Source organism: Taudactylus pleione, unplaced genomic scaffold (assembly GCF_031769625.1).
Source record: "Taudactylus pleione unplaced genomic scaffold, aTauple2 ptg000244l, whole genome shotgun sequence".
In the NCBI taxonomy this organism is placed as follows: domain Eukaryota; kingdom Metazoa; phylum Chordata; class Amphibia; order Anura; family Myobatrachidae; genus Taudactylus; species Taudactylus pleione.
This window is the reverse complement of record NW_028284646.1, coordinates 11,753,043-11,769,878: the sequence shown is the minus strand read 5'-3', so window position 1 is coordinate 11,769,878 and position 16,836 is coordinate 11,753,043. Positions and strand designations below refer to the sequence as shown.

The 16,836-nt window shown below is 41.8% G+C and overlaps 1 protein-coding gene across 1 annotated transcript in view; it reads left to right on the top strand.

Annotated features, from left to right (window-relative positions):
* LOC148516673 (major facilitator superfamily domain-containing protein 8-like) overlaps nucleotides 1–16,549 on the top strand; it is a 171,041-nt gene extending 154,492 nt beyond the window's left edge. The window contains exons 12-13 of the mRNA XM_088479762.1: nucleotides 14,845–14,975; nucleotides 16,030–16,549. Coding sequence (XP_088335888.1) covers nucleotides 14,845–14,975; nucleotides 16,030–16,092 — 194 coding nt within the window. The 3' untranslated portion in view covers nucleotides 16,093–16,549. The remainder of the gene's footprint in view (nucleotides 1–14,844; nucleotides 14,976–16,029) is intronic.
* Nucleotides 16,550–16,836: the final 287 nt, after the last annotated feature.

Genomic DNA, 16,836 nt, shown 5'->3' with positions numbered 1-16,836 from the left:
CTGATTCCCCTGGAACATGGCGTCTGCACTGTATTGCCTGTAATTTTTCTACTGCACATGCTCATAACACCGACACAGGATTCCATAGAGGTAAGTATAATACAAGGGTGCAGGGTTTGCGGTGTGGGACTTCCTGAACCCTGGGGTTTGTGTGCATCTCACACCCTGCACCCGTCATAGATACCACTAGGTCTACCCCATGCTTTATGACCGGGTATTGCTGAGGTTTTCTCAGGTATATTTGTATCTGTATCTTCTTCGCTACCAGTTACCTCTAAAGTGTCAAATCTCTGGGCACCTCCACCTGAACAATCCCATAGTGGTGGTAATCTGTCTCTGTAGAAAGATTAAAAAAATGTTAAACTGCCGCCTTTGCCACAAGCTGTCATCCTATATTCAGGTGTTCCCTATCTCTACTAATATAATAAGCTTTCCTCGTATGTGGAAAGCGGCTTTGTGCTCTCTCATTATTATGCCCCTATAAGCACTTTGGCTTGTGGATGGCATCTTATTTTTACTTACTACAACAATGCACATTTCTTCTTTGATCTTGTAGAGGACACTCCCTGTGGTTTCAGATGGATTATGTTCACTATCATATATTGAATTGTTAGCTGAACCTGTATTGAGCTTTGTCCTCCCCACCCATGTAGAAACATTATCTATGGAATGCTTGACAATTCTGCTATAATCTCACATACTGTAGGTCAAAGATCACTTTGCCAAAATAATGCAATTCATGTGGTTGCATTTGGGGTCTGGTTGGAGCATTTTATACCAGTCACACCTCAATATGTTTGTTTTGATGTCTGCATATTTTTGTTATAGTTCTTTATAACATGTGATCTATTTTCAAACTGGGTTTATTTTTGGAATAAGCCGTCTCACTGGAAATCTTACTACCCATATTATGTCACGGTTTTTCTGTTTTTCTTGCATTTAAAATGCAATTTAACCGTATTTTCTTTCACAGGCATTTGTGACCCCTGTTCAAATTGCTTGTACTGCTGATTCTTCAGGGTTAAAAATTTAAACAGTACATATTTCTACATATTTTAATAATGCCAAATTAGTATGTATTTACTGAATTTAACACAATAAACACTAAACCAGTGAACTGTGAATGTGTGAAAGTTTAGACACCCTGTCAGACAGTATTTAATAACATTTCCTTTGGCAGACACCACAGCTTCTAAATGGAATCTGTATGTAATGCCGGCGGCTGTTTAGCAGCCAGATCAAATACCGACACCGGCTGCCCGGCGGGTTGAAATCCCGACACCTGGAGGTAAGTACCCTAACCCTCCCATCCCCCTAGTGTCTAACCCTAACCTCCCCCCCTAGTCTTAAGTCCCTCCGAGGGCCCTAAATCTAACCCCCCATCCACTTACCTGGCAGAGAGGATGATCGGTCCGGCGTCCTCTGCGCTCCAGCATCGGTATTTCAACGCCTATGTTAAATCCATTACCGGGATTACTCTGTCGGGACTGAGCCGGTCTCATAAACTGCATCCCCTTCTGACTGTATCATGTAACCAGATAATAGGCTTTAGATTCTTATTTTATGAATTCTTCCAACCCTTCCTTGCATAACTTTTCTACCTTAGAATTAGGGGTAAATTTACTAAGATGGGAGTTCTATTAAGAAGTGATGTTGCCCATAGCAACCAATCAGATTCCCGGTATTATCTTCTAGAAGGTGCTAGATAAATGAGAAGTAGAATCTGATTGGTTGTTATGGGCAACATCACTTCTTAAATAGAACTCCCATCTTAGTAAATTTACCCCTTATTCTTAAGTGTACTTGCATGCACTGTATGTATAATATTGATGAAAATATGTAAGGGAGATTTTAGAGTCAGGGGACTGTAAAGACTATTCCAAAACCTTAAGCTTTTTGCTTGTAAGTTCTTTATTGTAGGGGTCTGTTTTGGATCATTTTCTTGCTGTGATATTCATCCTCTATTCAGCTTCAAGTTCTTCACTGTCATTAGGACAATTGGCTTCTGGGATTAGATGATACTTAGGTAACTCTTCTGCCTCCCGCACAACCACACAGAATAATAGATCATCCCATGCATACCTGCTGGTAAGGACATAATTTCTTGTAATGCGTGTGTGTGTTTTTTCTCCACATACATCTTTTATGTTGAAAAGAGTTAAATTTTTGATCCAAAAGAGTATTATGCCTGTTGCTTTGCTTATTTCAGACATTGTTTTTTTGTAATCGTGTTGCAGGAAAGGTTTTATTTGTCAAATCTTCCACACAGATCATTATGTAAGCAACTGCGGTACTATGGACTACTCATTCAGTGTCCGCTGAAGCTGCAGGCCCTTCGCAGTGATATGTAGCTTCTGTGTTGCATATCTGGCTAGTTTAGGAGTGGTTTGTCTCAGATTTTTGGTAGTGGTCTTCCAGATATTGCATTGACTTCTACAGTTCCCTTTTTTTAGTGATGTTTCTGGTGGTGGAAATTCTATGCTTGAAATATTCAGATATATTTTTATAACCATCCCCTGTATTTTAGTCAGTTATCCCTTATTCTCAAGACTTCACTCAGCTGCTTGGAGCAGCCCATGGTGTTAAGAATAGGAGCAAAATCCTTAGAAGTCAGAGTATTTATTAAACTCCTGGATTTGCCTTCACCTGCCTTAATTTGAAGCCTTATAGTATGTAGGAGACTAGAGGAGTATTGAGAGTATGCATACTCCTTCCGGCCCCCCACCTCTCGATCCCAGCGGCCGGCAGCGCACTGAGCGCAGCAGACTCCGGGCACTAGAGTAGAGTGTAGTGCTATGCCAAAGTCTACTTCAATTGCGCAGAGCATGGCGCAGCGCCCATTTTCCCGGCATTTTGCGCATGCGCAGTAGGGAAGTTGCCAGGAAAATGGCCGCTGTACCATTTTGCCGATGATTTGCACAGCACTGCTACCACTAACGCGGGACTCCAGAGAGGTAAGTAATGAATAAATAGGTGCAGGGTGTGCTGTGTGGTTCCCCTTAGACCCAGGGGCCTGTGAGCGCTGCACACCCTGCACCCATTATAGATAGTCCTCTGCTGGAGACGCACACCAGAAGGATACTCAATGTTTTATCTCTGAGTCAAGTGAAGTTAGATGATTGATTGTTTTACAAGTGGAGTAGTATCTTGCTTACTGAGCAGCACTAGATATGACGCATGCACTTCTTTGGGCTAAGCCTTTGGATGTCATAGATTTCTTCTGCTTCTTTATAGGCTTTAAGCACAAAAATAACCTCATTGGACCTTGATTAGACCCTATGGGGGCAAGGTAATAATTTCTGGTTTTTCAATTGTTGAATTTCCTTGGTTTTTGCCAGCTGTTAGTAAAGCGCCATTGTTATTAAAGGTGTAAAACCCACAGCAGTTTTGCCATTAGCAACATTGCTGTTTATGGGGGCAAAAGCACCAATAAACTATTATGCAAAACCAAAACCTATGGGATAATTTCCCATTATGGGCCTGATTCTGAGTCAGTACTGCAATGTTTTCATACTGCACATGCATCTAAATTGCACAGCAGGAAATCCCAACAGCGGCAGGTAAGTGATCTAACCCTCCCCTAATCCCTAACCCTCCCTTAGGGGTGCCTAACCCTAAACTCCCGGGGTGGTGCCTAACCCTAACCTTCCCCCGGGGGTGCCTAACCCTCCCTTACCGCACCCTAACCTCTCCGTGGGGGTGCCTAACCCTCCCCCCTAGAGGTGCCTAACTCAACCCTCCAAAACCGCTAACTTCCCTAAACCTAACCCCCATCCTACCCGCTGCTAACAGGACAGAAGCCCCTGACTTGCCTTGTACGGGCACGCTTAGTCCTGGATTCCGGCGTCGGGATTATAGATAGGCGTCGGTATTTCGACGCCTATCATAAATCCTTTGCAGGCATTCTGCAGTTGGGATTGTAAGGTCGCCGGTCACATAACTACATCCCATGTGTCTTGATTGGTAGAGTTTGAAGTACTGATTCAGAGGAACACTGTCTGAAATGATTTGTGAATTCCTGGGCAGTGATGGGGTGGCTATACACAGAGATGCTGAGTATAATGGGAGTGTTGCAGGCGTGTTGCTGAAACTGGTTGCATACAAACCATGCTTCATTGCTCACATTGGAGGCCATACTCAGACGGTGTATCTGCACCTAACATAGGGCTCTGGTGCACATTCGGACGCACGGATGTACACCAGGGAAGGGCTTTGCATAAAGTCGCAGAGTAAAAAAAGCAAAACTTAATTATCATTTAAATAATAAAATCAAATTTGAGGGTTCTCCAGTGAGTCCTGGTTGTTCTATAAACATTCAGTTCGTTTTACATATTAATACATATTAGTCTCTTCTTGTTGTATAGATCACTTTTATTATCCTTGCAGTTGTCTGTATGATCATCCAGTAGAAGGAAATTATAATTACAATATTAATTTTTAATATTTTTCTCTTTCTTCATTTACCTGTATCCTTTCTAAAAGCTCTCAAGTGTTCACTTTATTCAGTTACAGTATAACATTACAGCTAATGTCTCTGCCAATAAAGATTGTTGATGTTGTCATCTACTATGATTCATTGATCATGTCATTTGTAATAACCTAAAAAGAGTTACAGGTGTTTATGTTTATACTAATGTGAATGTTGATTTTAAATAGTATAATTTTCAATATTATCCACAAATGATGAAGCCGATTGCAGCATTAGATAAACCTCCTATAGCAGAGGTGGGCAATTATTTCTGCTGGGGGCCATTTAGCAAGTCTAAGGCTGCCCATCCACTAGATGAGCTGAAAACGACTTCACGATTACGACATTGTAATCATGCAGTCGTTTGTCAGTCTGTGATGAGCCTGCACTGAACGAGCAGTCGTTCAGTGCAGGCTCATCAGTCATTTGCAAACATGCTCAACCTGACGTTATCATCAGGTTGACCAGTTTGTTTGCACGATGATTAATGCCAGAAACGACCAGCGGGCGCGCGCATCACTGGTCGTTTCTGACATAAATGTGCACGATGCATGCACGATTTGCAAGCGATTGCACGATAACGACATCGTTATTGTGCAATCGCTTGCAAATATCACTATGTGGATGGGCACCATTACTGTCAAATAGGTGGGGTGAGGGGAACAGATAAGACAGGTACAATGGGTTGGGGATGAGAGGTACTCATACAAAATTGGAGACAAAGGAACAAAGACAAAGGGAATATAGAGAGACAGGGGTAATAGATGCAAACTGTTTAAAAGAAAAAGGGGGAGATGTATAAAGGGGCGATATGAGGAAGGAGTGGTATCAGCACACGTTATGTACACTGATGCCGCTTCTCTCCCATGTATTATTATGGGGTTCAGTGTTAATTACATGGGCACTACAGCCATGGCCAAAAGTTTGGAGAATGACACAAGTATTGGTTTTCACAAAGTTTGCTGCTTTAGACCCTTTTGTCAGATGTTATTATGGTACACTGAAGTAAAATGACAAGCATTTCATAAGTGTCAAAGGCTTTTATTGACAATTTACATTAAGTTTATGCAAAGAGTCAATATATGCAGTGCTGACCCTTCTTTTTCAAGACCTCTGTAATTCGCCCTGGCATGCTGTCAATGAAATTCTGGGCCACATACTGACTGATGGCCGCCCATTCTTGCCTAATCAATGCTTGGAGTTTGTCAGAATTTGTGGGTTTTTGTTTGTACACCCGCCTCTTGAGGATTGACCAGGTGTTCTCAATGGGATTAAGGTCTGGGGAGTTTCCTGGCCATGGACCCAAAATGTCAGTGTTTTGTTTTCTGAGCCACTTAGTTACCACTTTTGCCTTATGGCAAGGTGCTCCATCATACTGGAAAATGCATTGTTCATCACCATACTGTTCTTAGATGGTTGGGAGAAGTTGCTCTTGGAGGATGTTTTGGTACCATTCTTTATTCATGGCTGTATTCTCAGGCTAAATTGTGAGTGATCCCACTCCCTTGGCCTAGAAGCAACCCCACACATGAATGGTCTCAGGATGCTTTACTATGGCATTTTTTTCACCCAGAAGATCACAATCAGATTTGTCAAAATTTTATTAAAAAAAGAGATTAAAAGGGGACCCTTGTTTCCCTATGGCACTGAGATGTAAGCTGAAATCCGTTCTTACTGCACATTTGGGGACATTAATGAAAACTGGTGTCATGACAGAGGTGCGATAACCTGATTAGATGCTAAGACTTGCAGCCCTCTTTTCTGTACATTGTGTTTCATACTGTATATGCCTTTAACTGTGCATTTTGAATTCTGGAAAGTCCACACTAACTCCATCCTTACATTAATCTTACATAAAAGATGACTGGCCTGTTGATGGCTGCAACCCGCATATATTTTGTTATTGTACAAACATACTTCCACCTCTTAATTTATTACCAAATACAGCAAATGCTTTCATTGTGGAAAGTATTTATAGAAACACATTTCAATGGAAGTTTAATGTTAATAGCACATATTTTAATTTGCCACTAGGTACACAAAATAACTGATTAATGATTTGCTAATCACTGAGGAAAAAAAAAAGATTTTCAAACCAGATTTTCTACTAATTCAAATACCTAGTCGATTGCTTATTACATGTTTTTGTATGTATTGTTTGTTTTATAAATGTAATATACTATATATATTTGTCCACATGTCAGTTTTGACAATATGAACAATGTGAATGTGACACTCTAATTATCGTATTTCTGTTCTGTGGATGTTTGTATTTGCGTATTGAGCCACTGAGGATCTGAGAAGTTATGTTAATGCAGCAGGATATGTCTTTTGTGTAAAGATGCCCACTGCTGGCATCTCAGATCCTCTGCCTGGGTATTGGATCACAATCTCGACCAATGTGACCATCGGACATCTGCGCAACCCTAAGGTTGCTCAGAATGTTCAGCTGTCGATGCCAGTAAAGCGTCGTCTGACGACAGTTGCTGGCATCGGCATAACCTAAGACGCTGGAGTCCTACCTGCATTTTAGACACAACTCCCCATCGCTGCCCCCAAATGGCCACAACCTGTCAATCAGGCTGTGGCTTCCCCCACACTGCAACTAGAGCCGCAGCAGCATTACGACACACGCAAACTCCGGCTCTAGCGCATGTGAAGTCCTGAAAACATTCATGGCTGTGTTCTCAGGCAAACTTGTGAGTGATCCCGCTCCCTTGGCTGAGAAGCAACCCCACACATGAATGGTCTCAGGATACTTTACTGTTGGCATGTCACAGGACTGATGGTAGCATTCACCTTTCCTTCTCCGGACAAGCGTTTTCCCAGATGCCCCAAACAATCTGAAAAGGGATTCATCAGAGAAAATAACTTTACCCCAGTCCTCAGCAATCCAATCCATGTACCTTTTGCAGAATATCAGTCTGTCCCTGATGTTTTTCCTGGAGAGAAGTGGCTTCTTTGCTGCCCTTCTTGACACCAGGCCATCCTCCAAAAGTCTTCTTCGCCTCACTGTGCATGAAGATGCACTCACACCTGCCTGCTGCCATTCCTGATCAAGCTCTGCACTGGTGGTGCCCCGATCCCGCAGCTGAATCAACTTTAGGAGACCGCCCTGTCGCTTGCTGGATGTTCTTGGGCACCCTGAAGCCTTCTCCACAATTATTGAACCTCTCTCCTTGAAGTTCTTGATGATCCGATAAATGGTTGATTTAGGTGCAATCTTACTAGCAGCAATATCCTTGCCTGTGAAGCCCTTTTTGTGCAAAGCAATGATGACTGCACGTGTCTCCTTGCAGGTAACCATGGTTATCAGAGGAAAAACAATGGTTTCAAGCACCACCCTCCTTTTAAAGCTTCAAGTCTGTTATTCTAACTCAAACAGCATGACAGAGTGATCTCCAGCCTTGTCCTCGTCAACACTCTCACCTGTATTAATGAGAGAATCACTGACATGATGTCAGCTGGTCCTTTTGTGGCAGGGCTGAAATGCAGTGGAAATGTTGTTTTGGGGATTAAGTTCATTCTCATGGCAAAGAGGGACTTTGCAATTAATTGCAATTCATCTGATCACTCTTCATAACATTCCAGAGTATATGCAATTTGCCATCATAAAAACTGAAGCAGCAGACTTTGTGAAAACTAATACTTGTCATTCTCAAAACTTTAGGCTATGGCTGTATGTGCACTTGACATTATCAATGCTGCTATCTACAAGATAGCAGCACCGATGTGCTGAGCAATGTATGAATGGTCAGTGGCAGGGACCGTTACGACAGCTGCAGCTATCGATATAGTCAGCTGCCATTGCTTTACCACCACAGTATGGACAGCACTTTCCTTGCTGCAGTGCCTGCCGGCTCCAGGCTGTGCATAGGAGATCACGGGCATGCCCAGGGGAGCTGGCCGTGAAGGGAGACACAGCGCATCAGCACTAGACTGATGCGCTGTGTGCTTTGGTGGGGATCGCCAGAGGAGGGTGTGTTCACTCCCCCACTCCAGCAGATGAGATGTTAATACATTTCTTTGGTACTGCTTTCTGCTTCACCTCGGTAAAGAGGGGCGAAGCAGGAAGAGTTATAGCAGCACGAGGGAGGGAGGGGAGGAGTCATGGGAGAGCTCGGCAGTGTAGGGTGAATGCTGGTGGTACATTGACAGCCATGCTGAGAACAGACACAGACACTGATTAATTTCTTTACTGGCCTTTTATTTTAATAAAATGTGACCGGTGAGGTCCCAGTGAAAGTGGAAGCCAGTCACATTGAAGTTGAGTGAGGACGACTAATACAGTACGTAAGCCTGGAGGGAGGGCTGCACATGTGCACAGCAAAAGCCTGTGACTGCACACTAAACCACAAACTAAACCATCACACTATGGCAGTAAGCAGCATGCGGCTCAAGCTCCCGCCCTCCACCTGGCAGGCCAGATGCAGATTGTGGAGGGGCAAAAAGATAGTACCTATCTCTACTTCATAGGCTTTATCTGTATAGTTTTACACTGATATGAGCTCAAAGCAAGGCCGATTCAATTATGTGTAAGATCTTGTTGTAACCAAGCAATGTGCTTCTGCACACATTTCCATTAATTATGATATATAAATTCATTGCGTTTAGTTGAATTGGCACCTAAGAGCAGCATTTACTGTATGTTACGATAAAGAAAAAATATTAAACAGTTATATTCACAAAGTCTATACTGTCCTAGGAAATTGGCTGATTAATAGCTTGTCTGCAGTGTAAGCCCTTAACAACTGGGCTACTATCACGCCTGAGGGTTGGGTTTGGCTATAACAGGTGTTGGAGGCTGAAGCAGAGTGTATGAAACTGGGAGGTTTGAGCCAGCTCTTCCTCATGTGTTGAGGGAAGAGAGGAGACGGTAGAACTGCTGGTGATGATTAGGCCAAAGACAGGAACAGAACAACTTTATTGAACTGGAAGTAGATGTTGAATTAGAACGAAAGTTGTAGATATAGGACTGGGACCGTTGATGTAGAACCGATGATATAGAATTGGATTGGAACTGATGTAGAATTGGATTAGGTCCGATGATAGAATCGATTAGGTTTCATTGGATTGGGACCGATGTTGGAGGATCGGATTGAGACCAATGTTGTAGAATCGGATTGAGACCGATAATTGGAGATAGTAGCAATTATCTTGGAAATCCAGACTGGAATGCTGATGGAAATGGAGACTTGCATATACCAGACTTGGAACTGGATTAGGACGGACTGGAACTGTACAGATACAAAGTACCTGGGAGCTCAGCATAGAGCTGTAGCTTCAACAGAAGCGACGTTGTACTGGCAATTTGGGCCAGTCGGGAAACGAAACTTATAGGACTGTGTGCCCAGGGATTGGATGCTGCGGTCAACTGGTCTGGGAGCAGTGCTCTGAGTGGTAGAGGAACAACATGGCTATGCACATACTGTGGTTTTGGAGGGAACTCTGGCGTGCAGCCTGTGTACAATCATGGTGAGCAGACACGCTTTGAGTAGAGCGATGTGAGGATTCACCTCCATGTCAGACACAGAACATAGAGAGGACTGGGAAGTAACAGCACGGACAGACCTCGCAACCAGCTAGGAGCAATGTGCTGCGTGAGCGGACCTCTGCGTCATCCGGGAGTGATGTGCGGTCACAGCCTGAGCGGACCTCAGCGCCATCCGGGACAGACACCGCAGAGGTAAAAAAAGTAGTTTTAAAAGTCCAAAGCGTGGAAGCTACATGGCAACCCGCTGATGTCTAGATATATGGGCGGGGATTTCAGGATCTTGACTTGGAGATACTGAACATACTGTACATTATGTTATCATTCAGATTACATGTTGTCATGTCCATGTTGACATGAATGCAATAATGTCCACATCTAACTCTAAAACTATATGTTGACATTTTGTCCATCATGACGTTTTACCCATGTTGACATCCTAACAATCCACATTCTGGTGTCAGCTTTATGAATGTCGACATAATGAATACATACCCTTGACTTGCTGTGGGGATACCCCATATTTCAGAGCTCTGTGTGTTTTTTATTCCAATCTCTGTAACAGACATCTACTGTATGTTCCTTAGTGAAATAATGCAGTGCCTTCCTTGTACTTCTCCTTAGGCACAGTCACTTCTGACATAAATGTAAATGGAGCGTTACAGGCTGTTCTAATTAGGTTACTGACTGTAAAATTTGTTTTGTAAACCTAACCATAAGTGTCACTGGTCCATTCTCTGTCTATAGAATATGTTAAATTAATGATTAGATTTACAAAACAAAACAAATTTTACAGTCCCAAGCTGAGTCAGTAACCTCACTAACGCAGCAAGCATTCCAATTATGTACAGTCAGGTCCATAAATATTGGGACATTGACAGAATTTTCAGATTTTGGCCTCTATTCACCACCACAATGGTTTTGAAATGAAACAAACAAGATGTGCTTTAAATGCAGACTTTCAGATTTAATTTGAGGGTAATTACATCCAAATCGGGTGAACGGTGTAGGAATTACAACAGTTTCAATATGTGCCTCCCACTTTTTAAGGGGCCAAAAGTAATGGGACTATCAACTCAAAAGCTATTTCAAGGACAGGTGTGGGCTATTCCCTCATTATTTCATTATCAATTAAGCAGGTAAAAGGTCTGGAGTTGATTCTAGGTGTGACATTTGCATTTGGAATCACTTGCTGTCAACTCTCAATATGAGATCCAAAGAGCTGTCACTATCAGTGAAGCAATCCATCATTGGGCTGAAAAATCAAAACAAACCCATCAGAGAGATAGCAAAAACATTAGGTGTGGCCAAATCAACTGTTTGGAACATTCTTAAAAAGAAAGAATGCACCGGAGAGCTCAGCAACACCAAAAGACCCGGAAGACCACGGAAAACTGTGGTGGATGACAAAAGAATTATTTCCCTGGTGAAGAAAAACCCCTTCACAACAGTTGGCCAAATCAAGAACACTCTCCAGGAGGTAGATGTATATGTGTCAAAGTCAACAATCAAGAGAAGACTTCACAAGAGTGAATATAGAGGGTTCACCACAAGATGCAAACCATTGGTGAGCCACAAAAACAGGAAGACCAGATTACAGTTTGCCAAACAACATCTAAAAAAGCCATTACAGTTCTGGAACAACATCCTATTGACAGATGAGACAAAGATCAACTTGTACCAGAGTGATAAGAAGAGAAGGAAAGGAACTGCTCATGATCCAAAACATACCACCTCATCAGTGAAGCATGGTGGTGGTAGTGTCATGCCGTGGGCATGTATGGCTGCCAATGGAACTGGTTCCCTTGTATTTATTGATGATGTGACTGCTGACAAAAGCAGCAGAATGAATTCTGAAGTGTTTCAGGCAATATTATATGCTCATATTCAGTCAAATGCTTCAGAACTCATTGGATGGCGCTTCACAGTGCAGATGGACAATGACCCGAAGCATACTGCAAAAGCAACCAAAGAGTTTTTTAAGGCTAAAAAGTGGAATATTATGCAATGGCCAAGTCAATCCCCTGACCTGAATCCGATTGAGCATGCATTTCACTTGATGAAGACAAAACTGAAGGGAAAATGCCCCAAGAACAAGCAGGAACTGAAGACATTTGCAGTAGAGGCCTGGCAGAGCATCACCAGGGATGAAACCCAGCGTCTGGTGATGTCTATGCGTTCCAGACTTCAGGCTGTAATTGCCTGCAAAGGATTTGCAACAAAGTATTAAAAAGTGAAACTTAGATTTAGGATTGTTTAGTTTGTCCCATTACTTTTGGCCCCTTAAAAAGTAGGAGGCACATATAGAAACCGTTGTAATTCCTACACTGTTCACCTGATTTGGATGTAATTACCCTCAAATTAAATCTGAAAGTCTGCAGTTAAATCACATCTTGTTTGTTTCATTTCAAAGCCATTGTGGTGGTGAATGGAGGACAAAATATGAAAATTCTGTCAATGTCCCAATATTTATGGACCTGACTGTATATTTATGTTAGAAGTGATGACTGTAGTAATAGTTTTACACTACCAACTGTATGTGTAATCATTGGATTAAAATATAAATGTGCTCTTCTTCTAATCAGTTAATTTAGCACCAAACAGCCATAGATGTTTCTTGGAGGTGGCTTAAATTGAGCGCATAAAAAAGGGCATCTCATGTGACTATTGTGAGTGTGTCAGTGAACGCAGCTGCTTTCTCAAATGCTGAGGCTGCAGCTACAGAGGCCATGATTAGAGAAAGCTCTGAATGGGTGCACTGACAGGCCCGCCAAGAGCTGCGCCGGGCCTGGATAAAAAGGGGGCGTGGGCTAATTGTGGGAAGTGTGGCCACGGCCCCTTAGGTGTAAAAATAAAGTTTTGCAGCAGGCTGGCGAGGGGGGCGCTGTGAGCCACCTCAGTCCTGTGCATAACCAGTGTGGGGCGCAATCAGCTTGATCGTTCCCCCCACAGGCATAGGAAACTGCTGTGGCTGCTGCGTAGCAGGCGTGAGCAGTCTCCCAGTGCAGCCCAGCACACAGCAGCGTGTGCTGGGTTTCTGTGATGTAAGAGGAAGGGGGAGCTGTGCCGGGCCCATCCAGCAAGCCAGGTAATTAGTACCCGCTCCCCCCCTCTCGGCACCCCTGTGCACCGATGGTGGAGTGTTTGAGCACACCGGCAGATTTGCCCTGTCCACAGACATGGAGAGTGGATATCTCCGGGCTTGCAGTTATATAAGGAGAAGGCTGAGACTAGCATTTGTATATTTCGCAGCAGTGAAACAGAAAGAAATCATAGCTGCGCATGCATTAGCGTCTACCTCTGAATTAGACTCTCTAGCTCCACAAAATTGTATTGCACTTATTTTTGATTATGCCACAATGTTTGGGTTTGTTGGTTGTCACTGGTGAACTTGTTTGCAGTGGGTTATAGCTTCTGTGGATCTTAACTTTTGCCTTGTTTTCGGTGTTGGTGTAAGTTCAAATGGTATAAAGTGAGTTGTGATACAACCTGGCACAGGATGGGAGAAATGGAAAAGATTATTACTGGAAAAAGTGTATCAACTGTCCTTATAGTGTCATGTTCATACTTTTTGTGTGGCAAAAAATGCTCTTATGTTTTAGTTCTCTTTTTAGTGGTGTATGTTGTAGTGCTAAATAACACTTGCCACTTGTCTGTGCTCTCTTTCTATATAATGTTAGTACTATAGCTACAGTTGTGAGGGGGAGCTACTAATGAATGTGCTGTGATAGATCTAATGTGCACGCAGGTAATGTGTTTGCTCCTGGCACTTCTCAGATTGTGCAAAACATTTGTAATGTTCTGAGTATTGTCAGAGAAAGATAATTTGCTAAGCAGTTGTGCTTTTGAACATGTCTATCGGTGGCTGGGAGAGGTGGTTACTCTTATTCTAAAATTTTAAACAGAGTGCACCAGCCGCTAGCTTCTGGGTAGTGGCAGGTGCACTCCATCATTCGTATTCTCTAGAATGGTTTGTGGATGGAAGAAAGGTCTGGAGTAGTGGTGTTTAGTATCTTCAATCCTATATGAATCAATGTATACTCTATAGAAACCAATGGGGATTGAGGCTGCTTTCTGAAATGGAGGGACCTCCATAATATATCTGGGGGATACTATTATTTGCAGTTATCTCCCAAATCTGGTATTTTCGGGGAATATGACGCAAATAGTTAATGATAATTGGCCCCTAAGAGAGATTGTAACAAAGAGTGACTATTCTTTTTCAATTTTAAACCAAAATGAAATAGACATTCCTCACTTAACGACCGAGTTCCATTCCTACGACTAGGTCGTTAAACGAATGTCACTAAACCAGGAGCCATAATATACTTAATACAGGTAATCATTTTTTATTTATTCTGAATAAAGAAAAGGTCTAAAGGAAATTCAAACTTGATACTGTAACTGTGTTTTACTTTGCATAACTCTTACATACTGTACAGTACAATTAAAGTTATAAATAAAGACATTCAGAATAACATTTTAGTCATTGTACTATAGGTTCCAGCTGGTCAGAGCACTGGTCGTAAGTCCGAGCGGTTGTTACATGCAGACCAGCATGTAAGCGTATATGTGTCTGTTAAGAGGCTAATGTAGGGCAGGTAGTAATGACTAATAGTAAATCTGGCACATATTCTACCCCTGCAATGGCATTTGAGTGTCCATTACAAATCATTACTGATAATATATCACACACAGTTGTATATTATGTGATTATCATATGGTCTATGAATATGCAGTATGACATGTATATGTGTGTGTACATGTGTGTGTGTGTGTATATATATATATATATATATATATATATATATATATAATATAACATTATGCTAGACTCATGAATGATGCCTTCACTCATACCAAACTTATTGTTGTCATTTTGCAGGATTTAATCATGGGCTGCGGCGATCAGTCGGTGGTGTGGCCACGATACTGGGACCATTGTGGGCGGCAGGTTTAACACAAAACCTCTATATAATGCTGGGAGTCATGATGGGACTGCTCCTTTTAAACACAGTAAGACCACAGTGTTAGGATCCTCTACTACATAATTTCATACTAAACGCCCATATATTTTGCTTCCCTGTCCTATGCTTATTTTGCATTTTAATTTTATTTTGTTTGCATTTATATTGCATGTGCCTTTTTTTACATGGAAATCCACAGATTAAGGATTAAAATGCTTAAGGAGGTCAGAAGTATAGCGAATACTGACAGCCATTTTCCTCTTCATACTGTATATGGCAGAGAGGAAAACTTTCCAGACCTTTGTCATTACCGTGTTTCCCCGAAAATAAGCCCTACCCTTACTTTTAAACAATGGTCCAAAATAAGCCCTACCCCGAAAATAAGCCCTAACAAAAAAGGAGGAAAAAAAATAATGGTAAGTAAAGAATTGTAAAGCAGGACTGAGGCCATGATGGGGATAAAAGCAGGACTGAGGCCATGATGGGGATAAAAGCAGGACTGATGGCATGATGGGGATAAAAGCAGGACTGAGGCCATGATGGGCATAAAAGCAGGTCTGAGGGCATGATGCTGTCAATGTTAATTAAAATAAGCCCTACCCCGAAAATAAGCCCTATGGAGTTTTTTTGACCAAAAAAAAATATAAGACAGTGTCTTATTATCGGGGAAACACAGTAGTAGTTTGGGGTTAGCTTTATATTGTAACAACCTCTGGTTCACTTTGTTGTTTACCATTGGATGTAGCCTGGGTGGTGCCACATCATAGAAACCATAGCAATACATTAAATGTTATATCACATAGTATCTAGTGCACGTATTCAAAATATTGTCATCAGAAGTAAACATATTTTATGTGAAGGTCTGGGCTGTGGAAATTCCTTTATTCCCCCACACCGCACACCAGTCTTCCTGTATGTAAGCATATTGAAGAGTGCTGCTAATAATTAAAATATGTAATAACAAGGTCAGTAACTTGCAGTATAATAGATGTCCGTGTCAGATGAATATTGTCAAAGCATTGGACGTGTTACATATACATTTGTGATTTTATTTTTTTCTTATGACAAATAAACCAGTGTCTGTTTTTTTGTGCATCACACAGGTAATGGTCAGCCTGTCTTACAAGCACCTGGTGGATCCAACATCAGATGACCAGTCTTCATGATGCTCTAGCATTGCAGGCTCTCTTCCATGTATCATGGAGCTTACACAGCTGATTGAACCAGTTTGGAATGTTGTGCAGTGGTGGAACTGACTTCCTGTGCGTTAGTATTGGGAGTGTATGCTTGAAGCTTAGTAGTTTGTTGGAGGAAAATTCCAGTAGCTAAAGAACTTTATCATTTTATATAAACAAGCACTGTAGATGGTTAGACACCTGAAATAACTTAAAATGTCTGTATATTTAAATTATATATGTGTTCTTTTATTTTATGCATTTCTTTATGTTGAGTTCTCAAAGTGCTACAAGTATGGCTGGAGAAGGAGAAATGTTTGTTAAATGCTATTGTTTTTGGTTGTCATAGACACAACATCAGCAAATGCAGCATTGTGAGAAATAATTATTTAGAGATTTTTGAGCACAAATGTAAGATGCAGTAAAAGTCTAATAATATCTTAACAAATTCCTGAATTATAAAATTTGAATGTTCTACAAATTTCTTTAATGTCCTAGTCTCTCTTTGGTCTTTATTAGTCTGTAACAGGAATGTAAACTGTAGGTGTGTGCGACCGTTGCCTAGGGCTCATCCGGCCCTCGCTACCGAAATGTCATCACATCACATGCTGGGGCCGTAGGGAGGCAGAGCAGGCACTTTTCTGTATGTAATCTCAAAGAATATGTCATCTGTACAGGAGTGTTCAGTGTTCTTTTGTGAAATTGACAGTTGCTATGTACAAAACACTGTTTTAG